This window comes from Urocitellus parryii, chromosome 9 (genome assembly GCF_045843805.1).
Source record: "Urocitellus parryii isolate mUroPar1 chromosome 9, mUroPar1.hap1, whole genome shotgun sequence".
In the NCBI taxonomy this organism is placed as follows: domain Eukaryota; kingdom Metazoa; phylum Chordata; class Mammalia; order Rodentia; family Sciuridae; genus Urocitellus; species Urocitellus parryii.
In genome coordinates this window covers 143,440,793-143,468,025 of record NC_135539.1, presented here as the reverse complement: position 1 = coordinate 143,468,025, position 27,233 = coordinate 143,440,793, and the positions used below count along the sequence as shown (strand labels likewise).

The 27,233-nt window shown below is 37.1% G+C and overlaps 1 protein-coding gene across 6 annotated transcripts in view; it reads left to right on the top strand.

Moving 5' to 3' along the window:
* Positions 1 to 27,233, top strand: part of Dcaf6 (DDB1 and CUL4 associated factor 6) — a 117,109-nt gene that overhangs the window by 13,137 nt on the left and 76,739 nt on the right. For all 6 annotated transcript variants that reach the window (XM_077802819.1, XM_077802821.1, XM_077802820.1 and 3 more), the window contains exons 2-4: positions 2,066 to 2,127; positions 17,921 to 18,013; positions 26,401 to 26,586. In XM_077802819.1, coding sequence (XP_077658945.1) covers positions 2,066 to 2,127; positions 17,921 to 18,013; positions 26,401 to 26,586 — 341 coding nt within the window. The remainder of the gene's footprint in view (positions 1 to 2,065; positions 2,128 to 17,920; positions 18,014 to 26,400; positions 26,587 to 27,233) is intronic.

Genomic DNA, 27,233 nt, shown 5'->3' with positions numbered 1-27,233 from the left:
TCATTGGTGATCCAGACTCACTGCGTGCCATCCACCCACACCTCTCCGAGGTGCCCTCTGGGGCTTGGGAGGTTGGGAGCCGGTGTGAACCTGAAGCTCACACTGCTTGCATGCTGTAAGTAGCAAGTCTTTTGAGTCTTCTGCTACTATGCAAGAAATAGTATCAGGCTAGCTGGTGATCTTGCACATAGGCCAGAACTTTCACAGTTTTTAATGACATTCAGACATGAGTTTAATTTTAGAGAGCTCAATTTTTATGTTAGTTCTTTCTTACTCTATGGTGGTTTTTATCTTGTAGAAGCCCATATCTGGACAGCACAGTCAGTTTTATCTCCACAATCACATGTAAAAATGTCATTTAGGACCTAACTGTATCATGTCTCAGTGCTTAAATTTAGGTGTAAATTTCACAGGTGAGAGTTTTTGCCAGAATAGCTCAGTTTATCTTCTGTTCTCTTACGTCCTACTACCATTTTCTCTAGACCAAAATGGCTAGAGCTGGGTTTGAAACCAGATTTTTAAAATTTGGGGGAAAAAAAAGTTTCTAGTATTTTAGCATTTTAATGAGTTCTAATTGCTATCCTATTGTTAATTTGAATACTTTGTTTCTTAAGTCTAATTCATAATTTAGCAGGATTATCAAGACTGCCTTTAGCCAAAAGGAGAGGAGTTTTTAAAAAGAAAATTACCTGTTTGCCATAGGTAGCATCTTTTTAAAACAAAATCAGATTTTAAAAGTTAATTATATGAAGAACAACCTAGTTCATGAAAACACTTTACTGAGTTTCTCTAGGTTGTTTTATTTTTAAAATCTAGGTACCATGGACCATCCTCCACAAAACATCCCCATAACTTACATTTTAACCTGTGTGTTTACCCTTTACATAGCCATCTTAACAGTTATAATTAGGGAAATAAAACAAATTGGCTTCAAGGAGGATCTTGATCTTTACCTTGAGTGAAAAGAAAACAATAATTTGTCCTATATAACAGTATATGGAGAATATAGTCAGATTTAATTTTATTGGAGAGCTCATCAAGCCTGATTGTATTTATTTAATTGTCACCTTTTGTCATAAATTCAGCTCTCTTTCACTACGGTTTCTGAATAAACATGCTTTTTAGTCTATCTTTGGTAACGTACTTGGAGGGACAAACTGAACTTTGACTAAAAGTTCAAAGAGGGAAATTTTTTGGGGGTGGTACCAGGTATTGAACTTGGGGGCATTCAACCACTGAGGCACATCCCCAGCCCTATTTTGTATTTTATTTTAAAGACAGGGTCTCACCAAGTTGCTTAGCACCTTGCTGTTGCTCAGACTGGCTTTGAACCCACGGTCCTCCTGCCTCAGCTTCCTGAGCTACTGGGAGCTGCATGCCCAGCTCAAAGAGGGAACTTTATTTGTGCAATATTTTAGCTATTCTGCTGTTGCTGGACATTGGGCTAATTTTATTTTTTTGGTGTCACATTTCATCACTAAAATTTAATATATTTTTAAGATTTCTAAAATTGAGATTTGCTTAAAAATTGGTGGCATCTTATTACCACTGTTTGCCACCCTATTTAAAATTGAAAACTTTATCCCTATCCACAACCCTCACTTATCCTCCTTCGTGCTTTATTCTTTCTACATAATGCTCTCACTAACTTGACATATTGTTCGTTGTCTTTATTCTTTTATGAGAGGAGGCGATCTTTTCTGTGTTGTTACCACTGTAACAAGCTCTTGAAATTAGCTGGAACAGGGAGCACCACATAAATATCTGTGGAGTGAATTGATGAATGAATATATATATTTGAATGTTTACGTAGCCCAGGTACCGTGCAAAGTCCTTTCTTCCCTTGATTCATTTAGTCCTGTACATATGAGGTGTAGGTCTGCTAATGCGTGAGCCAGGGCTCAGGAGGTTAATTTGCCCAGTGTCACTCAGCTTATGAATGGCAGAGCTGAAATTTGAGCTTGAGTCTACCTTATTATGCCAGATTTTAGGCTTTTAATTTCTTTGTGATACTTTTTGTCTGTAGTAGATTCTATGATTTATTTAGTTCTTTCTTTTTAAACAGGAAGAAGAGAATTTATCCAAAGATTGAAACTTGAAGCAACTCTAAATGTGCATGATGGCTGTGTAAGTAATAGTTAATTTTCAATTATGAAGTACTTACAATTATGAAGTATGTGTATTAAATTAATATTTGATAATAGGCCCCAATCATCATAGAAGGGTTTGTAACTAACTTTAATAAAATGAGAGAATAGGGGTTGGAGGTGTAGCTCAGTGGTAGAGTACCTTCCCAGCATGTGCAAGGCCATGGGTTCCATCCCTAGGATCACTAAATAAATAGTCTAGATTTTTTAATTTATGTTTTTAATTTATCTCCAGTACTTTTTGGTACTGGAGATTGAACCTATGGGCACTCTACCACTGAGCTACATCTTTAGCCCCTTTGTTTTGAGACAGGGTCTTGCTAAGTTGCTGAGGCGCTGTCTTGAATTTGTGATTCCCCTGTCTCAGCCGCCTGAGATGCTAGGATTACAGGCATGTACTACTGTGCTTTTATATTAAAAGATAAAAAGTGTATTTGAATTTAGAAAAGTACATGTAAGGTTTTTTTAAAGTGAGTTTTCAAATATCAAAAGCCTTCCTCCTTCACTCTGCTGAAACTGCTTTTGTAGTTACTTGTGCTCTTTGTATTTCCACAACTGTGATCATTTTCTAGAAACTTTAACCATCAGTGGAACCTAGCCTTTCTTAAAAATACTTTTTCTGTTATTTCTACATTCTTTTTTCTTTTTTTTTTTCCTGTCCTGTCTTCTGTCTTTTTAGCTGACGACTCTTCCACCTCTTTGACATTTAGATGTTAGGAGGTCAGAGAGTCTGGTGGGACCTTCTACCTTCTTGTCTCTAGTTCTGTGGCTCCTGGAATAGCGGGTCCAACTCCACTTTAACTTTTCCAGTTGCGTGTCTCATAGGCATTCAGATTTAACAGGTCCAAAACACAAAGCCCTTTTCTTTTTAAAAATTTCAAACATACTTTTCTTACACTCATTGCCTAGATTTAGCAGTTATTAAGATTGTTAATGAGGGGCTGGGGTTGTGGGTCAGAAGTAGAGTGCTCGCCTTGCACGTGTGAGACCCTGGGTTCGATCCTCAGCACCACATAAAAATAAATAAATGAAATAAAGGTATTGTGTCCAACTACAACTAAAAAATAAATATTTAAATTTACAAAAAGATTGTTAATGTTTACTTCTGTTTCATTTTCCTTAGTTTTTTCACTCTTGCCCTAAGTATTTTAAAGCAATGGACATTTTCTTTTTTTTCTACCAAACTGAGCTGTATCCCCAGCCCTAATGGACATTTTCTTATATGACCAAAATGTCATTATGCTTTTTATGGTGTGGTGGGGCTGGGGGGAGTGCTACTGGGGATTGAACTCAGGGGCACTCAGCCACTGATCACACCCCCAGTCCTATTTTGTATTTTATTTAGAGGCAGGGTCTCACTGAGTTGCTTAGTGCCTTGCTTTTGCTGAGACTGGCTTTGAACTCGCCATCCCCCTGCCTCAGCCTTCTAAGCCCCTGGGATTATAAGCATGCACCACCATGCCCACCACCATTTTGCATTTTAATTAGAATTAACAGTATATTTTTAATGTTATATAATACATCGACTATAATGAAATTTCCCTCATTATAACAGTATCTTTTTATAGTTATTTTATTCAAAGATGATCTAGATCAGCTCCTTATCTTGATCGCTGTGCTTCTTGTTAAGTTTTTTAATTTTTTTTTTAAAGAGAGAGAATTTTAATATTTATTTTTTTTTTAGTTTTCGGCGGACATAACATCTTGTGTATGTGGTGCTGAGGATCGTACCCGGGCTGCACGCATGCCAGGCAAGCGCACTACCGCTTGAGCCACATCCCCAGCCCAAGTTTTTTAATTTTTATTTTTGTTGTACTGGGGACCGAATCCAGGGCTTTGCTCGTATCAAGTAAGTGCTCTACCAGTGAGCTACTATGCCCTCAGTCCCTACTATAGTTCTCAAATTTTTATTCAGTTCTCTACCCTGCTAGACTTGTTAGAGGAAACAGTTCAATTTTCCTATGGGACTGTTTCACGCGCTAGATTTGTTTGTTTTCTTGTGATGTTATTAAGTCACCTCTAGCAGTTTGATTAGATTCTCCTTGGCAAGTGTACTTAAGTTATACTATATACTGTAATGAATAAAGAAGCTTATGGTATTTTGTTTTCCTACTTTTGGTTATGCTAAGATTTATCATAGAATTTGAGTTGTCAAACGAATACTTAATTTTCTTCCTTGAATTTGCAACTTTATTTCAGTAAATAGAAATGCCATCCATTTGGATGCTTAAGATAAAAAACTTCTAGTTATCCTTGATCTCTCTTTCCTCAGCTTTCACATTAGTCTACCCATGAATAAATTCTACTTTGAGAATTTATCTGGAATCCATCCCATTCTTTTTGTCTACTATTCAATTTAGGCTCTTCTTTCTCTCTTTTTTCTCTTCCTTCAAGGTGTTGGTGATTAAACCCAGCATGTTGGGCAAGTTCTCTGCCATTGAGCTGTACCCAGTCCTAGGTTATCCTCTTCTTTTGCCTAAACTACTTGCACTATCACCTTATTTTATACTTTATTCCACTCTGATTTTCCTAAAATATCTTCAACACGCAAATGCTAAATTACACATACACATCTAGTCATGGTTAGTTAGCAAAAACACCCATGTGTCCCCCTCCCAATCAGAGGGGCAGCATTGGTTCAGTCCGCTTTGTGTGCTCAGTGCTCATAGTTGACACACACACAGCCCATGGCTGGCTTGCCACATCTCCACATTCTCATTGCTCAAAGCTGGGGGGGGACTTGGTTCCTATGTGGCAATTCCTGACAACTTATGCTTTCTGAGAATTATTAGGGCTTCTCAGAATTATTGTTGTTTTCAGTCTCTCCAGTATTCACTCTAACTTTGAACCACATATATAAAATCCTTTTGTTTTGTTGTTCATAAAGATAACTTTTTTTTTCTTGAATACTAGGGATTGAACCCAGTGCCTCAATCATGCTAGGCAAGCACTCTACCACTGAGCTACACTCCCAGATCCAGCCCTCTTTTTTTCTGCTTTAGATACAGGGGTTTAACTGAGGAGTGCTTTACTACTGAGGTATATCCTCCAGCCCTTTTTATTTATTTATTTTGACATAGGATCTCACTGAGTTGTTTAGGGCCTCACTAAGTTGCTGAGGCTGGCCTTGAACTTGTGTTCCTCTTGTCTCAGCATCGTGACTCACTGGAATTACAGGTGTGTGCCACATGCCTGCCCCCTAGCCCTTTTTAATTTTATATTGAGACAAGATCTTGCTAAATTGCCCAGGGTGTCCTTGAACATAGGATTCTATTCAGCATTGAGTTACTGGGATTATAGACATGTACTAGAGGCTACCATTGTAAGGCCCTGCGTTATTTGGTACTTTCTACCTTTGCTGTTCTTAAATATACCAAGTATACCTGTGCCCTATGTATTTTATGCTTTAAACCTAGAACTCTTCCTCCACATTTCTGTGAAGCTTACTTCATTTTGTTCAGCACTCTTTTAACGATTACCTATCAGAGAAGCTTTCCCTGACCATGCTATTTAATTAGTGTGCCAACCTTGATCAGTGTCTCTTTTTCTGGTGGGTTTCTCCAACTCCATGGTGGGTATTTTCTGACATTTAATTACATAAGCCCATTAATTTGATCTTAGTCAACATACCTGCCCCCTTTGTTCTGGATTACTTGACTGAGGAGACATGTTTCGGATTTTTTTTTTCCCCCTTCAATTAATATCAGGAGGAGCACGTAGCATACATGTGGCACTTATGAATTGTTCATTTAAGAATCTTAGAGTGTGTTATGCGTTAAATTTTATGTCTTTTCTGCACCTGGGGTCAAAACTTTTACTTACCTACCCAAAGGAGACTATTTTAGAGCTAACTGCAAATTGATTCTCCTTCATGATGTGCAGTTGCCATTTTTATATTTTTAAGTTTATACAGCTGTGTATTGTGCATCATCTCAGTTTTAAAATTATTTTTTCAGGTTTTGCTGAGTATATTCTCAAATATTTTTTATAGGGTGAGTGGAAAGTAAACTCTTCTTACAATTTTAAACCTCTTTTTTCTCTGCCTTCACATTTGATCAGTGATTTGGGTGGTTTTATAGAATTCTAGTCGGACTTTATTTTCATGTAGTATTTTTGAAGAACTTTTGACATCCAGTATAGCTGATAAGAAAGGGACAATGCCAGTCTAATTTTCAAAATTACAAAATACCTGTATGCTTATGAATTAAGTATTTGTGTTTAAATTTTGTAGAGATTTTAAAGATCTTTATTGAGATATAGTTGACTATACTGTTTAAATTGTGTATTCTAATAAGTTTAGCTTATGTATACATTCATGTCATCACCACAGTCAGGATCATAAGTTTATCTGTCACCCATTAATGTCAGTGTGCCCTCTCATTTCTCACCACCACCTAGCCACTGACCTCCTATTCATCACTGTAAATTAGTTCACATTTTTTTGAATTTTATATAAATGGAATCATCCAGGTTTTTTTTTTTTTGTATATGTTGGGAATTGAACCCAGGACCTTGCACGTGCTAGGCAAGCACTGTACCGCTGAGCTATACTCATGGTCCCTGTGTGCTTTTGTTTCTTTGGCTGCTTTTACATTCAAGTCTTACTTAGAATGCATTTTTGGGATTCATCCATGTTGTGGAGTGTATCAATAGTTTAATACCTTTTATTACTGAGTAGCATTCATTATGTGGGTATACCATAATTTGCTTGTCTCTTTACCTATTCATGGGCATTGAGTTGTTTCTAGTTGAGGGCTCTTACAAATGCAGTTGCCATGAACATTCGTGTACAGTTTTGTGAGGACATATAATGCTTTTATTTTTGTTTGTTAAATAGCTGGAAGTAGAACCCATTGGGTTGTGTAGTAGGGGTGTGTGTGTGCATATATATGTATGTTTGTGTGTGTGTGTGTATGTGTGTAGTTATTGTTTTTTGAGACTTTATTTATTTTTACAGTTTTGGGGATCAACCCCAGGGCCTTGCACATGCTTTAGCTCTGAGCTACATCCCAGCTAATACTTACTTTTTTTATTAGAACTGCATACTGATTGCTGCATTGGAGCTCCAGACTTTTTTTTTTTTTTTTTTTTTTTTTTTTTTAAGAGCAGTTTTAGGTTGACAGCAAGGTTGAGAGACATAGGTATAGTGATTTCCTATACCCTCCCTACCTGCACATGTGTATAACCTTCAATATTATCAGCATCATCCCCAGTGGTACAATTGTTAAACTTAACCTGCACAATCACGTATTGTCAGAGTTTACTAAGAATTCACTCTTGTTGTTGGAGATTTCTATGTGTTCAAACAAACTTACAATGCTATCTAACCCCTTTATAGTACTTACATAGGGTTGTTCTACTGTCTTAAAATTCTTCCCTCCTGCCTGCTGTTCTTGATAGCCAATAATATTTTTATAGTCTTCATAATTTTTTCCTTTCCTGAATATCCTGTAGTTGAAATTCCATAGTATGTAGTCTCTTCAGTTCTTGTCTTGGTTCACTTAATAAGATATAGTTGTGTGCCACATAGTGACATTTTGATCAGTGATAGATTGCTTTTATCTTCTCTATCTTATAAGTGGTCCCTTAAGATCATAGTGCTTCCTTTTGTCATAGTAGTCTTCATTTGTGTAAGTGTACTCTGAAGTTTGCATGAAGATGAAGTGGCCTAATGATTCATTTTCAGGACTTATCACCATTGTTACATGACATGACTATACATAGAATAATCTGCTAGATCTGTTTCTGATGGAGGTATTGAAGTCTCCCAATGTGACAGTAGATTCATCTGTTTATGTATTCCTGTCAGTTTTTGCCTCAAGTACTTTGTTAAGCACTACATGTTATTCATTGTTATCTTCTTGAACTGACCTTTGAATCAGTATGAAAGGCCTTCCTTTTTCTCTGATCCCTTTCTGTGCTTTGAAATCTGCTATATCTGCCAGCTTTGTTTTGATTAATTAATATGTATATTTTCTCTTTATTTATTTTTACTATTAATAAGTGTCTTATGTTTAAAGTATAGATAACATATATTTGAGTCTTTTTTTTTGCTCCACTCTGGCAGTCTCTTAATGAGTGCATTTATACTGTTGATGTTTAAGGTGATTATTGATATAGTTGGATTATCATTATTATTTTTTCTTTTCTATTTGTTGCCCTTGCTTTTTGTTCCATTTTTTTTTTTTTTTTGTCTTTGGTCTCTTTTGCCTTTTGTGATTTAATTGAACCTTTTATTTCATTTTCTCTTAGGTTTACTGTTTTTAAAAACTCTTGGTGTTTGCAAAATAAATCCACATCGAATCCAAGTCTGCTTTATTCAGAGAACACCATACTGCTTTATTAGTAGTTGAGTACAAAATTAACCCTGAATTCTCACTTTTGTACATTGTATTAATGCTGTCATTCATTTCAGTTTCAGACATAGATATAAGCATATTTGTATGCAATTGAAAATTATTTTGAACAATAAGAAGTGCTCTTTGTTTAGTAATTAAGAATAATGAAGAAGCATAATAAGTATTTTATTATCATTTATTCCTCTTTAATATTCTTCATTTTTGTAGATCCAAGTTTCTTATCTATATTATTTTCCTTTTCTCTAAAGAATTTGGGTCTTTTGGGCAATAAATAAATAAATAAATAAATAAATAAATAAATACCCTCAGTGTGTGTTTAGCTGAAAACAAAATATTTCTTCCATGATTTTTTAAAATTTATTTATTTATTTATTTTTATTGTTGGTTGTTCAAAACATTACATAGTTCTTGATATATCATATTTCACACTTTGATTCAAGTGGGTTATGAACTCCCATTTTTACCCCGTATACAGATTGCAGAATCACATCAGTTACAATTCCATTGATTTACATATTGCCATACTAGTGTCTGTTGTAATCTGCTGCCTTTCCTATCCTCTACTATCCCCCCTCCCCTCCCCTCCCCTCTTCTCTCTCTACCCCCTCTACTGTAATTTATTTCTTCCCCTTGTATTTTTTTCCCTTTCCCCTCACTTCCTCTTGTATGTAATTTTGTATAACCCTGAGGGTCTCCTTCCATTTCCATGCAGTTTCCCTTCTCTCTCGCTTTCCCTCCCACCTCTCATCCCTGTTTAATGTTAATCTTCTTCTCATGCTCTTCGTCCCTACTCTGTTCTTACTCTCCTTATATCAAAGAAGACATTTGGCATTTGTTTTTTAGGGATTGGGTGGCTTCACTTAGCATAATCTGCTTTAATGCCATCCATTTCCCTCCAAAGTCTATGATTTTGTCATTTTTTAATGCAGAGTAATACTCCATTGTGTATAAATGCCACATTTTTTTATCCATTCATCTATTGAAGGGCATCTAGGTTGGTTCCACAGTCTTGCTATTGTGAATTGTGCTGCTATGAACATCGATGTAGCAGTGTCCCTGTAGCATGCTCTTTTTAGGACTTTAGGGAATAGACCAAGAAGGGGAATAGCTGGGTCAAATGGTGGTTCCATTCCCAGCTTTCCAAGAAATCTCCATACTGCTTTCCAAATCAGCTGCACCAATTTGCAGTCCCACCAGCAATGTACAAGTGTACCCTTTTCCCCACATCCTCGCCAGCACTTGTTGTTTGACTTCATAGTGACTGCCAATCTTACTGGAGTGAGATGGTATCTTAGGGTGGTTTTGATTTGCATTTCTCTGACTGCTAGCCATCTTGAGCATTTTTTCATGTACTTGTTGATTGATTGTATGTCCTTCTCTGAGAAGTGTCTGTTCAGGTCCTTGGCCCATTTGTTGATTGGGTTATTTGTTATCTTATTGTTTAATTTTTTGAGTTCTTTGTATACTCTGGATATTAGGGCGCTATCTGAAGTGTGAGGAGTAAAGATTTGTTCCCAGGATGTAGGCTCCCTATTTACCTCTCTTATTGTTTCTTTTGCTGAGAAAAAATTTTTTAGTTTGAGTAAGTCCCATTTGTTGATTCTAGTTATTAACTCTTCTGCTATGGGTGTCCTATTGAGGAATTTGGAACCCGACCCCACAGTATGTAGATCGTAGCCAACTTTTTCTTCTATCAGACACCGTGTCTCTGATTTGATATCAAGCTCCTTGAGCCATTTTGAGTTAACTTTTGTGCATGGCGAGAGAAAGGGATTCAGTTTCATTTTGTTGCATATGGATTTCCAGTTTTCCCAGCACTATTTGTTGAAGATGCTATCCTTCCTCCATTGCATGCTTTTAGCCCCTTTATCAAATATAAGATAGTTGTAGTTTTGTGGATTGGTTTCTGTGTCCTCTATTCTGTACCATTGGTCCACCCACCTGTTTTGGTACCAGTACCATGCTGTTTTTGTTACTATTGCTCTGTAATATAGTTTGAAGTCTGGTATCGGTATACCACCTGATTCACATTTCCTGGTTAGCATTATTTTTGCTATTCTGGGTCTTTTATTTTTCCATATGAATTTCATGATTGCTTTCTCTGTTTCTACAAGAAATGCCGTTGGGATTTTGATTGGCATTACATTAAACCAATAGAGAACTTTTGGTAATATCGCCATTTTGATGATGTTAGTTCTGCTTATCCATGAACAGGGTATATTTTTCCATCTTCTAAGGTCTTCTTCTATATCTCTCTTTAGGGTTCTGTAGTTTTCATTGAATAAGTCTTTCACCTCTTTTGTTAGGTTGATTCCCAAGTATTTTATTTTTTTGGAGGATATTTTGAATGGAGTGTTTTTCCTCATTTCCATTTCAGAGGATTTGTCGCTGATATACAGGAATGCCTTTGATTTATGAGTGTTGATTTTATATCCTGCCACTTTGCTGAATTCATTTATTAGCTCTAATAGTTTCCTTGTAGACCCTTTTGGGTCTGCTAGGTATAGAGTCATGTCATCTGCAAATAGTGATAATTTAAGTTCTTCTTTTCCTATTTTTATGCCTTTAATTTCTTTTGTCTGTCTAATTGCTCTGGCCAGTGTTTCGAGAACTATGTTGAACAGAAGTGGTGAGAGAGGGCATCCCTGTCTTGTTCCAGATTTTAGAGGGAATTCCTTCAATTTTCCTCCATTCAGAGTGATGCTAGCCTGAGGCTTAGCATAGATTGCTTTTACAATGTTGAGGTATGTTCCTGATATCCCTAGTTTTTCTAGAGTTTTGAACATAAAGGGATGCTGTACTTTGTCGAATGCTTTTTCTGCATCTATTGAGATGATCATATGGTTCTTATTTTTAAGTCTATTGATGTGGTGAATAACATTTATTGATTTCCATATATTGAACCAGCCTTGCATCCCAGGGATGAATCCTACTTGATCATGGTGCACAATTTTTTTGATATGTTTTTGAATCCGATTTGCCAGAATTTTATTGGATTTTTGCATCTAGGTTCATTAGAGATATTGGTCTGTAGTTTTTTCTCTTTGAAGTGTCTTTGTCTGGTTTCGGAATCAGGGTGATGTTGGCCTTGTAGAATGAATTTGGAAGTTCTCCCTCTTTTTCTATTTCCTGAAATAGCTTGAAAAGTATTGGTATTAGTTCCTTTTTAAAGGTTTTGTAAAATTCTGCTGTATACCCATCTGGTCCTGGGCTTTTCTTAGTTGATAGTCTTTTGATGGTTTCTTCTATTTCCTCAATTGATATTGGTCTGTTTAGGTTGTCTATATCCTCCTGACTCAATCTGGGCAGATCATATGACTTAAGAAACTTATCGATGCCTTCACTATCTTCTATTTTATTGGAGTATAAGGATTCAAAATAATTTCTGATTATCTTCTGTATTTCTGAAGTGTCTGTTGTGATGTTGCCTTTTTCATCCCGTATGCTAGTAATTTGAGTTCTCTCTCTTCTTCTCTTTGTTAGCATGGCTAAGGGTCTGTCGATTTTATTTATTTTTTCAAAGAAAGAACTTTTGGTTTTGTCAATTTTTTCAATTGTTTCTTTTGTTTCGATTTCATTAATTTCAGCTCTGATTTTAATTATTTCTTGCCTTCTACTTCTTTTGCTGTTGTTTTGCTCTTCTTTTTCTAGTATTTTGAGATGAAGTATGAGATCATTTATTTGTTGGTTTTTTTCTTTTTTTAAGGAATGAACTCCAAGCAATGAATTTTCCTCTTAGAACTGCTTTCAGTGTGTCCCATAGATTCCGATATGTTGTGTCTGTGTTTTCATTTATCTCTAAGAATTTTTTAATTTCTTCCTTGATGTCTTCTAAAACCCATTGATCATTCAGTAACCTATTGTTCATTCTCCAAGTGATGCATGATTTTTCCTTCCTTCTTTTATCGTTGATTTTCAGTTTCATTCCATTATGATCAGATAAGATGCATGGTATTATCTCTCTTCCTTTAAATTGTCTAAGAGTTTCCCTGTGACATAATATATGATCTATTTTTGAGAAGGATCCATGTGCTGCTGAGAAAAAAGTGTAACTGCTTGATGTTGGGTGGTATATTCTATATATGTCAATTAAGTCTAGGTTATTAATTGTGTTATTGAGTTGTATAGTTTCCTTATTCAACTTTTGTTTGGAAGATCTGTCCAGTGGTGAGAGAGGTGTGTTGAAGTCTCCCATGATTATTGTATGGTGGTCTATTAGACTCTTGAACTTGAGAAGAGTTTGCTTGATGAACATAGCTGCACTGTTGTTTGGGGCATATATATTTATGATTGTTATGTCGTGTTGGTGTATGGTTCCCTTGAGCAGTATGTAGTGTCCCTCTTTATCCCTTTTGATTAACTTTGGCTTGAAATCTATTTTATTTGATATGAGTATGGACACTCCTGCTTGTTTCCAAAGTCCACATGAGTGATATGATTTTTCCCAACTTTTCACCTTCAGTCTATATATATCTTTTCCTATCAAATGCGTCTCCTGTAGGCAGCATATTGTTGGGTCTTGTTTTGTGATCCATTCTACTAGCCTGTGTCTCTTAATTGGTGAGTTTAAGCCATTAACATTTAGGGTTATTATTGAGATATGGTTTGTTCTTCCAGCCATGTTTGTTTGTTTATGTTACTAAACATGGTTTGTTTTCCTCTTTGATTATTTTTCCTCCTTTACTGTCCTACCTCCCACTGTTGGTTTTCATTGTTGTTTTCCATTTCCTCTTCCTGAAATGTTTTGCCAAGGATGTTTTGAAGAGATGGTTTTCTAGCTGCAAATTCTTTTAACTTTTGTTTATCGTGGAAGGTTTTAATTTCATCTTCCATCCTGAAGCTTAGTTTCGCTGGATACACAATTCTTGGTTGGAACCCATTTTCTTTCAGTGTTTGAAATATGTTATTCCAGGATCTTCTAGCTTTCAGAGTCTGTGTTGAAAGATCAGCTGTTATCCTGATTGGTTTACCCCTAAATGTAATCTTCTTCCTTTTTCTTGTAGCTTTTAAAATTCTCTCCTTATTCTGTATGCTGGGCATCTTCATTATAATGTGTCTAGGTGTGGATCTGTTATGATTTTGCACATTCGGCGTCCTGTAGGCTTCTAGGATTTGGGATTCTGTTTCATTCTTCTAGTCTGGGAAGTTTTCTCGTATTATTTCATTGAATAGATTGCTCATTCCTTTGGTTTGGACCTCTATACCTTCCTGTATCCCAATGACTCTTAAGTTTGGTCTCTTTATGTTATCCCATATTTCTTGAATGTTCTGCTCATGGTTCCTTAACAGTCTTGCTGAGCTGTCTATGTTCTTTTCAAGTTGAAATACTTTGTCTTCATTGTCTGATGTCCTATCTTCTAAGTGTTCTACTCTGCTGGTAGTATTCTCAATTGAGTTTTTAAGTTGGTTTATTGCTTCCTGCATTTCTAGGATTTCTGTTTGTTTGTTTTTTATTACCTCTATCTCCTTGTATAGTTGATCTTTTGCCTATTGGATTTGTTTATGTAATTCATTGTCAAAGTGATCTTTCATTGTCTGATTTTGCTGTCTAATGTCTTCCTTGAGACTCCAGATCATCTGAAGCATGTATATCCTGAATTCTTTATCTGACATTCCATCTGCTGCAGCTATTACCTCTTCTAAAGTTGAGTTCACCTGCATTGCTTGTGGTCCTTTCTTTCCTTGTCGTTTCATACTGTTCACGTTTCTTTCTGCTTGGTGAAACTGTTGTGTTTTTGAAATTTTCCTCCTATATATTTATATTGCTCTTGTATAGTTGAAAAGTCTCCCTTGCAGGGCGGGCAGCGGCTGTGCTCCTCCTCCAATTGGGGTGATATGTCTACCATGCTGGTGGGCCGCTGGGTCTGTTCTGCCGATCGGTCGCAGGTCTGCCTACCTTGCAGGCGTGGGCGGCGGCTCTGCTCTGCCCTTACTCCAATTGGGGTGACGTGTCTACCACACCGGTGGGTCGCTGGGCCTGTCCGGGCGCGGGAGTCGGCTCTGCTCTGCCCCTACTCCAATTGGGGTGACGTGACTTCCACGCCGGCGGGCCGCTGGGCCTATTCCGGGCGCGGGCGGCAGCTCTGCTCTGCCCCTACTCTAATTGGGGTGCCGTGACTACCACGCTGGCGGGCCTCTGGGCCTGTTCCGGGTGCGGGCATCGGCTCTGCTCTGCTCCTACTCCAATTGGAGTGACGTGTGTACCATGCCGGCAGGCCGCTGGGCCTGTTCCTCTGGTCGGTCGCAGGTCTGCCTATCTTGTGGGCACAGGCGGCGGCTCTGCTCTGCCCCTGGTCAAATGGGGTGACGTGTCTGTCGCGCCGGCAGGCCGCTGGGCCTGTTCCGCCGGTCGGTCGCAGGTCTGCCTACCTTGCGGGCTCGGGTGGCGGCTCTGCTTGGCCCCTACTGCAGATGAGGTGAAGTGATAGCATGCCGGCGGGTCGCTGTGGCTCTTCCGGGCACGGGCGGCGGTTTTGCTCTGCCCCTCTGGCTTCCACAGTATTCAGCAGGATCCGGACCGGGAAGCAGTTTCCGCGGGTTCCTTGGCCCTGGCCAGAGCAGTATCGGGAGCCAGAATTCAGCCGCTCTGGGCTTGGTGTATGTTCTGATAGGAGCAGGCTCCCAGAAGCAGTTTCCGCGGGTTCTTTAGCACTGAGCCTGAGTAATTTGTCTGCGAGATGCAGGTGAATCGCAGCCTGAAATTACCTGTTCCCCAAGATTCAGGCGTTCCCCGTATAGGCCACCAATTGCCCCAATCTGGCTGGGCACAAAATTACGAGCCACTCAAGCAGGAACAAACTTTATTTCCAAAACTCCTGCGAATGCCACACACGCGGCCTTCTCCCGGGACACACACACCTAAAAAAAAATTTTCCACAGATTCCATCTCTTGGGTCCCTTTCTTCCTCCAGGGGGAAGTGTTTTCTGCTGTCCTTTAATAAACTTCTATTTTCCACTCTAAACTTGCCTCGGCGTGCTTCTCTGGTGTTATACTTCAACACTGACTCCGGAGTGCTGAAAACGTGCAGTCCCAAGTCGCCTGGGAGGGGGCGTCCCCACAAACTCTCTCCTCGTCACCGGACGCCACCCAAGGTAGAGGACTCCCAGCAAAGTGAGGGAGGACGGGGAGGGCACGGTGTTCGCTCTAGGTCTCGGGGGTCTGGGAGCCGTGGCTTCCACAGTTCGCTCAGGTACTCCCGCTTTGTCGCCTAGCAACCTGAGAAGCTATGTGGTCTTCCCGACATTTCCAACGCCCCCACCCCTCGGGAGCATGTACAATGGTTTTAAAAGGTTTTGTTTCCGGGTGGAGCCAGCTTTAGGCCACAGAAGGTCTCTGTACCGCCCACGTTTAGCCTCAGCAGGGGCTAAGGTCTCAGTAGCACCTGTGGGTGTTGTTGCTAAGGGTCTGTCTCTCCTCCCTCCAGTCACACACGCCTTCCCTCCCGCCAATTGTAGAGTGCCCTCTTCCATGATTTTGAAGAATAATTTTATAAGGTACAGAAATTTCTGGGTTAGTGTTTATTTTCTCTTAACACTTAAGCATTTTCATTTTACTCTCTTTTTTCTTAAATGATTTTTAAAATTTTAAAAATATCTTTATATTTATTTATTTATTTTTTATGTGGGGCTGAGGATCAAACCCAGGGCCTCATGCTTGCCTCGCTTGCCCCTCTTACATGATTTTTGAGAAGTCAGATGTAATTCTCTTTTTGCTACATGAGATGGAACCCAGAGGTGCTTAACTACTGAACTACATCTCCAGCCCTTCTTATATTTTATTTAGAGATGGGTCTCACCAGGTTACTTAGGGCCTAAGTTACTGAGGCTGGCATTGAACTTGATATCCTCCTCCTCAGCCTCCCCAGTCTCATGTGTCACTGTGCCTGGTCAGATATAATTCTTATCTTTATTTGTCTGTGGATAGGTGTTACTTCCCTCTGGCTTCTTTCAGAATCAGAATTTTTAGTTTTTTTTCTATTGTGTGAAATTATATGTCTAGGTAAAGAAGTTCTTTTTATTTTTTAAATAAGTAAATATATATAATTTGAAAATGGACACAATACCTGTATTTTATTTATTATTTTTATGTGGTGCTGAGGATCGAACCCAGTGCCTCACATGTGCCAGGCAAGTGCTCTACCACTGAGCCCACAACCTCAGCCTGTGGAGTTCTTTTGCTATTCATTTTGCCAGGTCTTCTCTGAGATTCTTAAATCTATGGTTTGGTATCTGACATTATTTGGGGGCTATTCTCAGTCATTATTATCTCCAGTTGTTTTCCTTTTTCTCTCTCTTCCTTTATCTTCTGATGTATCCATTATATACAAATTGAATCTTCTGTGTGTGACAGTCCTTGGTTATTCTGTTTAGGGTTTGGATTTGTTTGTTTATTTTCTTTTTTGCTCCAGTCTTTGGTCTTGCTTCAGTTTTGTGGGTTGCTTAGCACCTTGCTGTTGCTGAGGCTGGCTTTGAACTCTTCATCCTCCTGCCTCAGCCTTCCCAGCTGCTAGGATTTCAGGTGTGTGCCATCGCAACCAGCTGTAAATAGGTTTTTAGTAATGTGGCGGTAAGGGTCTAGAAGGGTCTAGGTCTAGTACTCTTATTTTTATGTCTCAATCTCTTAATGTGTCTGTGCCTTTTGTCTCTGAACTTCACAATGGATTCTGTGCCCCTTCTTACCTACTTTAGGTTAGACTGATAATAAAGTGGACGGAAATTGGGTCTATGATGTCGAAGGATAGAGATGGCTAGAGTTCAGAATTTCTCTTTATCCATGTCATTTAAGGTCTGATAAAATTCTAGCAGATTTAGATCTGGTTAAATAGTTTCTTTCAAGGATAGTTCTTGTTAAGAATGTAGTACTTTACTGAATTTCAAAATGGTTCTTTGACTAAAGGACAAGGAGATTTTTCTCGAAAATTTCATTTTATAGAACCTAGATGAGCCACTGAAGTTAAAACTCACCAAAATATGTGTCCCTGTGATGGCAGTTACCTGTAATTTTTAACAATACGCTTGTTCTTTCTGACCCTCCAATAGCTTCATCAGTTATGGTTCGGGTTTTCAGGTTTTCTTGTCCTGACATTGTTTCCTGCTGAAGTTTTATTTTACCTGTACACTTTTGGTCTCTGTGGGCTTAGTGGTAGCAAGTTCTCCTATGTTTTCACTTCTCTGAAGATGACTTGTTGATATTGTGTCTTTTCAGCTTTTCACTTATTGTTAGGTTGGAGTGGTTTCTTTCAGTGGAATTAAGAACTGAAGTCTGTTTATTTCAATACATAAATTCGAATACTGTTTTCCTATAGATATCACCTCATTAGTGATATAAATTTTGTACTATCAGGTAAGTGAAAGATTTTATGTATATACTTTATGTACAGTTTGCTTATATTTCTTTTTTTGCTTTCTTTTTAGGTTAATACAATCTGTTGGAATGACACTGGAGAATATATATTATCTGGCTCAGATGACACCAAGTTAGTAATTAGTAATCCTTACAGCAGAAAGGTAAAGTAGTTAAAAAAAAAATACTCTGGTTTGCCAAAATTAATGATAAAATTTAGAAGTTATTACATGTAGCTTTCTTAGTTCCCTTGGGGGCTGTGTAAGACTTTAATCAGCCTTACACTCTAGAAAACTTAAATATGCTTCATTTTATTCAAGTGCATATAGTTGTTCAAGTGACATTATCCCAGTAACATTGTTAGGCATAAAGACAATGACCTTTTTTTTAAACCTTTAGCATAAAGGTGTCTCAGTAAATGAATTTCCTTACCATTGTCATTTATTTGTAGCATATTAGAAATAACTTTAAATTTTTACTGTTTGTAAAGCAAGGGTATTTCCAAATTGGGTGCTTTTTTTGTTTTATAAATATTTTCAGATATAAATATTCACAGTAGAACTAATAATGCACATTAGTGAAGTTAGATTACTAGTTTTCCAAAAGAATTGGAGTTTTAAATCTCAGTAATCCTTATTCATACTTACGACATTCTGTATATAGCAATTTCAATTTTATAAACATGTTCAAGTATGCTGATTTTAATATTTATAAGGAATAGTAAAAGTGTTCAAGATTTTAAAATTTATTTAAAATTTCTATAGATGATGAAAAAAATTTCTATTCTGTCACCTAGAATGAGCTTATCTCAACTGGCATAGTTAGTATGTTTACTTTCACTATTAATTTTTATTTTAAGGAAAGATTACTTTTAAAAGTAAAGGTTTTACTGTGCAGACTTTAGGCTGTTATGTGAAACAGGCCACTACTAGTTTCATTCTTTTGTTCCCTAAAATATTATGAACTATATTTTTATTGTACTGTTACATTTTCTTAGGACACAAAGTTGCTATTCTCTGCCCAGCAATGTGCTAGATAAAATGATATAAAGTATAATTTGTAGGCATACAGTGCTCTTAATTTATTTTGATCTTGTTCTTGTGGATTTTGAAAAGTGTCCAGTTTGTTGTTAGTAGCAAATGGTTACATAATAACAATATAGTCTGATAAATACTGTAGTATTATGTAGTTCAAGGTAAAATTGGAAATGATATTGAGGACACAAAGCTAGTTGTGCTCTACTTGTACAAAAAGGATTTCTTAAAGGAGAAGGTTTTTCTATCATGTTTGTAACAGTTTGCCTTATTCATTTGGGGAGTTTTTAATTGCTACTCCAGACAAAGCATTCAGTTGCATAACTCTTCTGGTTATAAGCCATATAAGAAGTGTTTTCATGTACACAGAACACATTTATAAAGATCCCTTAACTATTTTACAATGTGCTATGTATAAAATATGAATTGAGAAAATTAGTTTCATGTGTTACTTTAGTATAATATTTTAACATTTTAAAGTTTGGGTATTTTAATGTTTAGAATAGTGTGAACAAAGTTGCCAACTTAGTCATTGTTTCATTACTTTTAGTTGAAATTTAATCTTTTAAAAATTTAATAGTATTTAAAACTTTTTAGATAATAGTCAACTCACTGTCATGTGACTAATTCTCAGGTAGCTTATTTTAATTACTGTTACTACTTAAGAATGTTCAATGCTTAAAACACAAAAACATCGAAAGATAGTGTACCATGATCAATTGGGGTTCATCCCAGAGATGCAAGGTTGGATCAACATGCAGAAATCAATACGTGTAATTCATCACATCAATAGACTTAAAAGATAAGAACCATATGATCATCTCAATAGATACAGAAAAAGCATTTGACAAAACACAGCACCCTTTCATGTTCAAAACACTAGAAAAATTAGGGATAACAGGAACATATTTCAACATCATAAAAGAAAGCTATGCTAAGCCCCAGGCCAACATCATTCTAAATAGAGAAAAATTGAAAGCATTTCCTCTAAAAACTGGAATAAGACAGGTATGCCCTCTTTCACCACTTCTATCTAACATAGTTCTTGAAACACTGGCCAGAGCAATTAGGCGAAAGAAATTCAAGGCATATGGATAGGTAAAGAAGAACTCAAATTAGCGCTATTTGCTGACAATATGATTCTATACCTAGAAGACCCAAAAAATTCCACCAGAAAACTTCTAGAACTAGTAAATGAATTCAGCAAAGTAGCAGGATACAAAATCAACACCCATAAATCAAATGCATTTCCGTATATTAGTGACAAATACCTCTGAAAAGGAAACAAGGAAAACTACCCTATTTACAATAGCCTTAAAAAAATTAAATAGTTGGCAATCAACTTAACAAAAGAAGTGAAAGACCTCTACAATGAAAACTACAGAATGCTAAAGAAAGAAATTAAAGAAGACCTTAGAATATGGAAAGATCTCCCAATCAAAATTCGAATGACATTCCTGATAGAAATAGAAAAGGCAGTCATGAAATTCTTCTGGAAAAGAGACCCAGGATAGCTAAAGCTATCCTTAGCAAGAAGAATGAAGCATCATGATACCAGACCTTAATCTATACTACAGGGTAATAGTAACAAAAACAGCATAGTATTGGTACCAAAATAGACTTGTAGACCAATGTACAGAATAGAGGATACAGAGACTAATCCACATAATATAATTATAGTTATCTTATATTAGACAAAGTTGCCAAAAATGTACATTGGAGAAAAGATAGCCTCTTCAACAAATGGTGCTGGGAAAATTGGAAATCTGTGTGCAACAAAATGAAATTTAAACCTCTCTCTTTCATCATGCACAAAACTCAACTCAAAGTGGATCAAGGACCTGGAAATTAAACCAGAGACACTGTGTCTGTTAGAAGAAAAAGTAGGTCCAAATCTCCATCATGTGGGATTAGGCCCCAACTTCTTTTATAACACTCATAGCACAAGAATTAATAACAAGAATCAATAAGTGGGATAGATTCAAACTAAAAAGCTGCTTCTCCGCAAAAGAAACAATCTGTGAGGTGAATAGAGAGCCTACTAATTGGGAACAAATTCTTACCATATGCTCGTCAAAGCACTATCTCTAGAATATGTAAAGAACTAAAAAATCTTTAACACCTAAAAAACAAATAACCCAATCAATAAATGGGCCAAGGAACTGAACAGACACTGCTCAGAAGAAGATATACAATCAATCAAATATATGAAAAAGTGTTCAATATCTCTAGCAATTAGAGAAATGCAAATCAAAACTACTCTAGGATTTCATCTCACTCCAGTCAGAGTGGCAGGTATTAAGGATACAAACAATAATAAGTGCTGGCGAGGATAGTGGGGAAAAGGCCCACTCATACACTGCTGGTGGGATTGCAAAATAGTGCAGCCAATATGAAAGCAGTATGGAGATTTCTTGGAAAACTGGGAATGGAACCACCATTTGACCCAGCTATGTCCCCAAAGGACTTCAGAACAGCATACTACAGGAAGACAGCATAATTCACAACAGCTAAACTGTGGAACCAACCTAGATGCCCTTCAGTAGATGCATGGATAAAGAAAATGTGATATATATATACGCAATGGAATATTATTCAGCATTGAAAGAGAATAAAATCATGGTATTTGCAGGCAAATGGACGGAGCTGGGGAATATAATGCTAAGTGAAATTAGCCAATCCCAAAAAACCAAATGCCAAATGGTTTCTCTGGCTTAAGGATGCTGATTCATAATATGCTGCAGCGGGGGTGATGGGAAGATTAAATGAACTCTAGATAGGGCAAAGGGCAAAGGGGAAGGGGGGGAGGGGAAGGGAGAGGGCAGAGGAGTAGGAAAGATGGTGGAATGCGATGGTCACCGTGACCCTAAGTACATATATGAAGACATGAAAGATGTGACTCTACTTTGTGTACAACCAGAGATATGTAAAATTGTGCTCTATATGTGTAATATGAATTATAATGTGTTCTCTTGTCATATATAACATTAAAATAACAAAAGAATGTTCAATTTTCAAGAATAAGAAAACATAACTACTGAATGATAAAGATATAAACAGCTGACTGGTTTTAGTAAAAAGCATTTGTGTGACATTTTTTAGACTCCATGTACCATTTACAAAGGGAAATCAATTTTATTCGTGGCTGAACAGTTATTTTTTTAAATTTTAATAAATTTATGTATGACAGTGGAAAGCATTACACATGTAGAACATAATTTTTTATATTTCTGGTTGTATATAAAGTATGTTCACACCAATTTGTGTCTTCATACATGTACTTTAGATAATAATATCCATCACATTCCACCATCATTTCTAATCCCATGCCCCTTTCCTCCCTTCCTACTTCTCTTCCCTATCTAGAGTTCGTCTGTTCGCCCATGCTACCCCTCCTTACCCCACTATGAATCAACCTCCTTATATCAGAGAAAACATTTGGCATTTGTTTTTATGGGATTGGCTAACTTCACTTAGTATTATCTTCTCTAACTCCAACCATTTACCTGCAAATGCCATGATTTTATTCTCTTTTATTGCTGAGTAATATTTCATTGTGTATATATGCCACATTTTTCTTATCCATTAATCTATAAACAGTTATTTTAAAAGTTTGTAAGATCTTCAACATTTAGAACCTTTAAAATTCTGGTTAAGAATAGGAATATAGTTGTCCCATGCGAAATTCGTTCCAGGATCTCTGTGCATATCAAAATCTGTGGATGCTCAATTCTTTTATATAATGAAATGGATAGTATTTGCATATAATTCCACACACATATTCCCATGTACTTTTTAGTCATTTAGTTACTTATAATTCTTAATAAATATAAAAGTTATGTAAATTATTCTTGTACTATATGTTGCTTAGAGAATAATGATGAAATTAGTACATGATTAGTGTAGAGACAAAACTTTTTTTGGTCTGTGGTTGGTTGTATCTGCAAATGTGGAACCATGGATAGGAATTGCTGACTATATATTTCCCAGCTGCCTCTCAGCTCTTTGTTATTTTGTTTTTGTTTTGGGGGGTCATTTTTATTAAATTTCCAATGTCATATCTTTTTTTGTTGTTGTTAGTTTTTTTGGTGCTGGGGCTCGAACCCAGGGCCTTGTGCATGCAAGGCAAGCACTCTACCAACTGAGCTATAGCCCCAGCCCCCAATGCCATATCTTTTTTAACATCTATTCTTTTAATAATTCTGAAAATGTATCTCTCTTTATTGTTTTTTTCAATAGTAGCAACTAAAATGATGGGTGGTAGCAGTTGTAGACCTAGAACAATCACATAGTAACTTCAACAGGGAAACTTTAATATGAAGAATTATTACCAATAAAACGGGATCAGAATAATAAGGGCTTGTCTATTAAAATGTTTAAAAGACTTGAAAATATTGTAGAAATAACATATAGTGAGCTACCGCTGAGATAAACTACTTAAAGAAATGCCCCCTCTCTCTAGTGCTAACATCTGGATGTTTGTTGGAAAGGGCATGATGTGGCTCATTGGGTGGCAGATTAGTTGCTGTAATGCCATGCTAGTGGAACTAGGGGGCGTTCCCTTGGAATTGTTGGAATACCTCCTCTAGGGCACTGTCCTACAGCCTGTCTCAGGACTTGGGGAGATGGTATTGCAAGAGACGCAGGTGACTGCTAGGTACTGCAGAGTTCATGTGGGAGCTTGTCATAGCTGATCAGCTTGCAGCTCTCCACACTGTCTCTGGCACTGTGGAACCTATGCATGTCTCAGAGCCGGCTCAGGGGAGGACATCAGGAAAGGAACGGAACTCCTCTCCCTGTAACATCCTTCCAGAGCTTTCTGTTATCAGAGCTTACATTATGCCAACTTACAAAGGAAACACACTTAACTGGGCCAGATCCACTGTGTAGTCTGTAGAAATAAAAGGTAAATTTGGAGTTGAGAGGCAGTAATTTGATACATGGCATAGTAGTTGTACTGGTGTGTCTTTTTTACTTCAGCATGAGCTTTATTTCATTAATATTTAGGTCTCTGAATGAAGAAGAGTTCCATGGTAATTTTTAATTGCATTATTATAGTATCTTTCTCAATTTGGATTTTTCTGGTTGGTCTTCATGAGTAGATTCAGAGTAAATATTTTTGTTGAGAATCCCCCACAGGTGGTATGTGATATTGGCTTGACCTCTTATTGGTGATGTTAGATTTGATCCCTCCATTGGGTTACCCTTTGAAACTAATAGCTATCCTGTGAGATGGTTTATTGAAACTGTGTGAATATTCTTTCCCAGGCCTTTCATTTGGCGGTTTTCATTTGATGACTCCTATCTGAATCAATTTTTATGAAAGAGCAATTTTAAAAATTGTCATTCCTTCTATTTATTTATTTAATTAGGAAGGGAATTGAACCTTGGGCCTCATACATGATAGACAAAACACTGTCACTTAACTATACTCCCAAGCATGGCCTTCTACATTTATTAGTTTATATTTGCGTTGGTCAGCTTTCTGCCATTGTGAGCGATTACTTGAGATAACCAACTTATACAAAGAAAAGGTTTATTTTGTCTTACAGTTTTGGAGATTTCTTTTCATGGTTGTTTGGACCTCTGACAAGGCATGTTATGGTGAGCATGTAGAAGAGCAAAGCCTCTTTCTTAACTTTATAACCAAGAAGTTGAGAAGAGGAATTGCTGAGGGCCATTGCCAAGTAGGAATGACGCATCAAAATTTCCTTGCCAGCATACCCCATGTTAAATGGACTTGCCTTGGAATTTCGCTGTTGACATTGCATGTAAGGTGACCTTGCTCAAGGACCAGGGCGGATCCGGGTTTAGAGCTGATCAGGTTTGAGGAAGTATCCCGCTTCTTGAGTTTAAGACAAGTTTAGGGCGTTCCAGGTTTAAGACAATATGGGTTTTAGGGAAGTTGGAGGTTGAAGATTATTGCTGCTGGGAATAGGGTGTTCCTGCTGCTTGAGTTCCCGTTGAGTTCTCGTGAGATTCAAAAAGTTTTTGGAAAAAAGCCTCGTGGGTAGGTGAATTGGGCGGCGGGAGAACAGAGATTTCTCCAGAACGTGTTTGTGTAGAGGCCGGTGTGAGTTCGGGAATAAAGAATTGCTGTTTGAATCTACAAGGTGTGTGGTGGCTCGTGATCTTGTGCCCAGCCAAGACATTGACAAGGAATTACAGACCAGGGTCTACAATAGTCTTTAAGAGACACGCTGTCAGGGAACTGAGGACCTCCAAAAGGCCCACCTGTGGAAGGTGCTACCACTTCCCAGTAGCTCCACTCTCACACATGAGCCTTTGGAAGACATCAGAGTTCAACCTAGAGCAACATTCTGTAAATAGAACATTTTTGTTCCTGTCACCTTAAAAAAAAAAAAAAGCAACTATGGACATAACAGATTTTAATTTTTTCAATGTGTTGTGATTTATCAATGATTTTTTTGGGGGTGGGGTGGGGATGCTCAAATTATCACAAATTTATTCCATGGGACAAAACCAAGCTCTGTTGTTTTGTTTTCCCCAGTTTTTTCACAGTCACAGCAGATGCTCCTGTTTACCTTGTACATCATTGTCTACCCATTGTGGAAATATGCCTGTTTATTCAACTAGTTTCTTGTTTTTTCTATTGAAAATAAAATTCAATAAGTAACTCTGTGTGAGTGTGTGTGTGTGTGTGTGAGATATTGTTTGAGGTACACTTAGTGCTTTGAGTTTTCTAATTTCTCCCCACTGGGGGTGTACCATTTAGCACCCTACTAGCCATGGTTAAGAACCTGTTTTCCACAGGCTCACTTGTCAAGCTTTTGAATTTTTGCCAAGTTCTGTTAAGAGAGAATTAGTATCTTTGTGTAATTTTAATTTGCATTTCTCTTACGAAAAAGTAGTATTTTTCTGTATTTTTTTAAGGGTTATTTGTGTATCTGCAGATTTTCGATTTAGATCTTTTGCCCATCTTTGAGGGAAAAAAAAATCAGGTCTTGTTGGTTATTTTTCCTTCCAAATTTTACTGCTAGGGGAATTTTTCCTTTATTTGCAGTGTATGTTAAATATATTAAAATTTTAAACTTTATATCTGTTACAGTAATTGTGGTCTTCATAATATAAATAAGTTATTGGAACTTCTGCTATATCTTCATCTGTACCATTTTGTTACTTTGACAATATGAGTCATTTAAATTCAGTTTGTTTATCCTAAAAGGGAATAACTTAATCATCCAGCATCCCGTCAATATCAAAAGTCAGTCCAAATAGTTCTTTCTTAGTAGTTTTATGATTGAATGAAGTAAACCATGTAAGTGGAAAATGCACATTTGCTTTTCATGGCACTGTTCTCATTGATGATAGGCAGTCTTCCCATCTCAGAGGGAAAAATATGTGAGATTCTGATTCTAATTATGATAGTTGGGAATTAAAGGATAATCTTTTGTTGAGATGAGAATGTTAATGAGAATTTATTACTTGTGATTATATTAAATATGAATTTCTTCCTAGGAAAAATTATTTACAACTACTTTCTCTGTGTGTTTTAGGTTTTGACGACAATTCGTTCAGGGCATCGAGCAAATATATTTAGTGCAAAGTTCTTACCGTGCACAAATGATAAGCAGATTGTATCCTGTTCTGGAGACGGAGTAATATTTTATACAAATGTTGATCAAGATGCAGAAACCAACAGACAATGCCAGTTTACATGCCATTATGGAACTACATATGAGGTACAGTGTTAGGATATCCATTCTATCTGTGGAAATGTATGTTTTTGAATAAGAATGTGATGTGTATGTATATATATACACATATAGATGTGTATATATAGGTACACATTCATGATCGATTAGAATTCAACAAGCATTTGAGAAAATTTATCTTGATAGACTTGTGGATAAAGTTAAGAAATAAGATGCACGTAATAGTCTTATGAGATGATTTGTAATTGTTTGAGCAAACATACTTTAAGGAAACATGCCAGCACTTTAAGGTTGCCTCTGTTACTGTGCTACATGGCTCTGCATTAGGTCTTAACCTCTCAAATACTTTTATCATGTGCTTTTGTAAAGTCATTGGTGGCAAACTTACTGTGTTCATTTGTTTCTGTTGCTAATAACACTGGGTAGATTATAAAGAAAAGAATTTTACTTGACTGATGGTTGTATATTTGGAGGTGCTGCCTTTCTGGCAGAGTCCCTAAGGCACTGCAGGTTATCATATGGCAGTAGACAGGGAACACCTGCATACAATACACATATGTGCATGGGTATTCTGGTCTTATAAAACCACCAGAACTCAATCGGGGTTGCATCTTAATGGCCTGATCTAATCCCATTTATACCCCTCTAATACCTCTACCTCTAACAGTCATGGT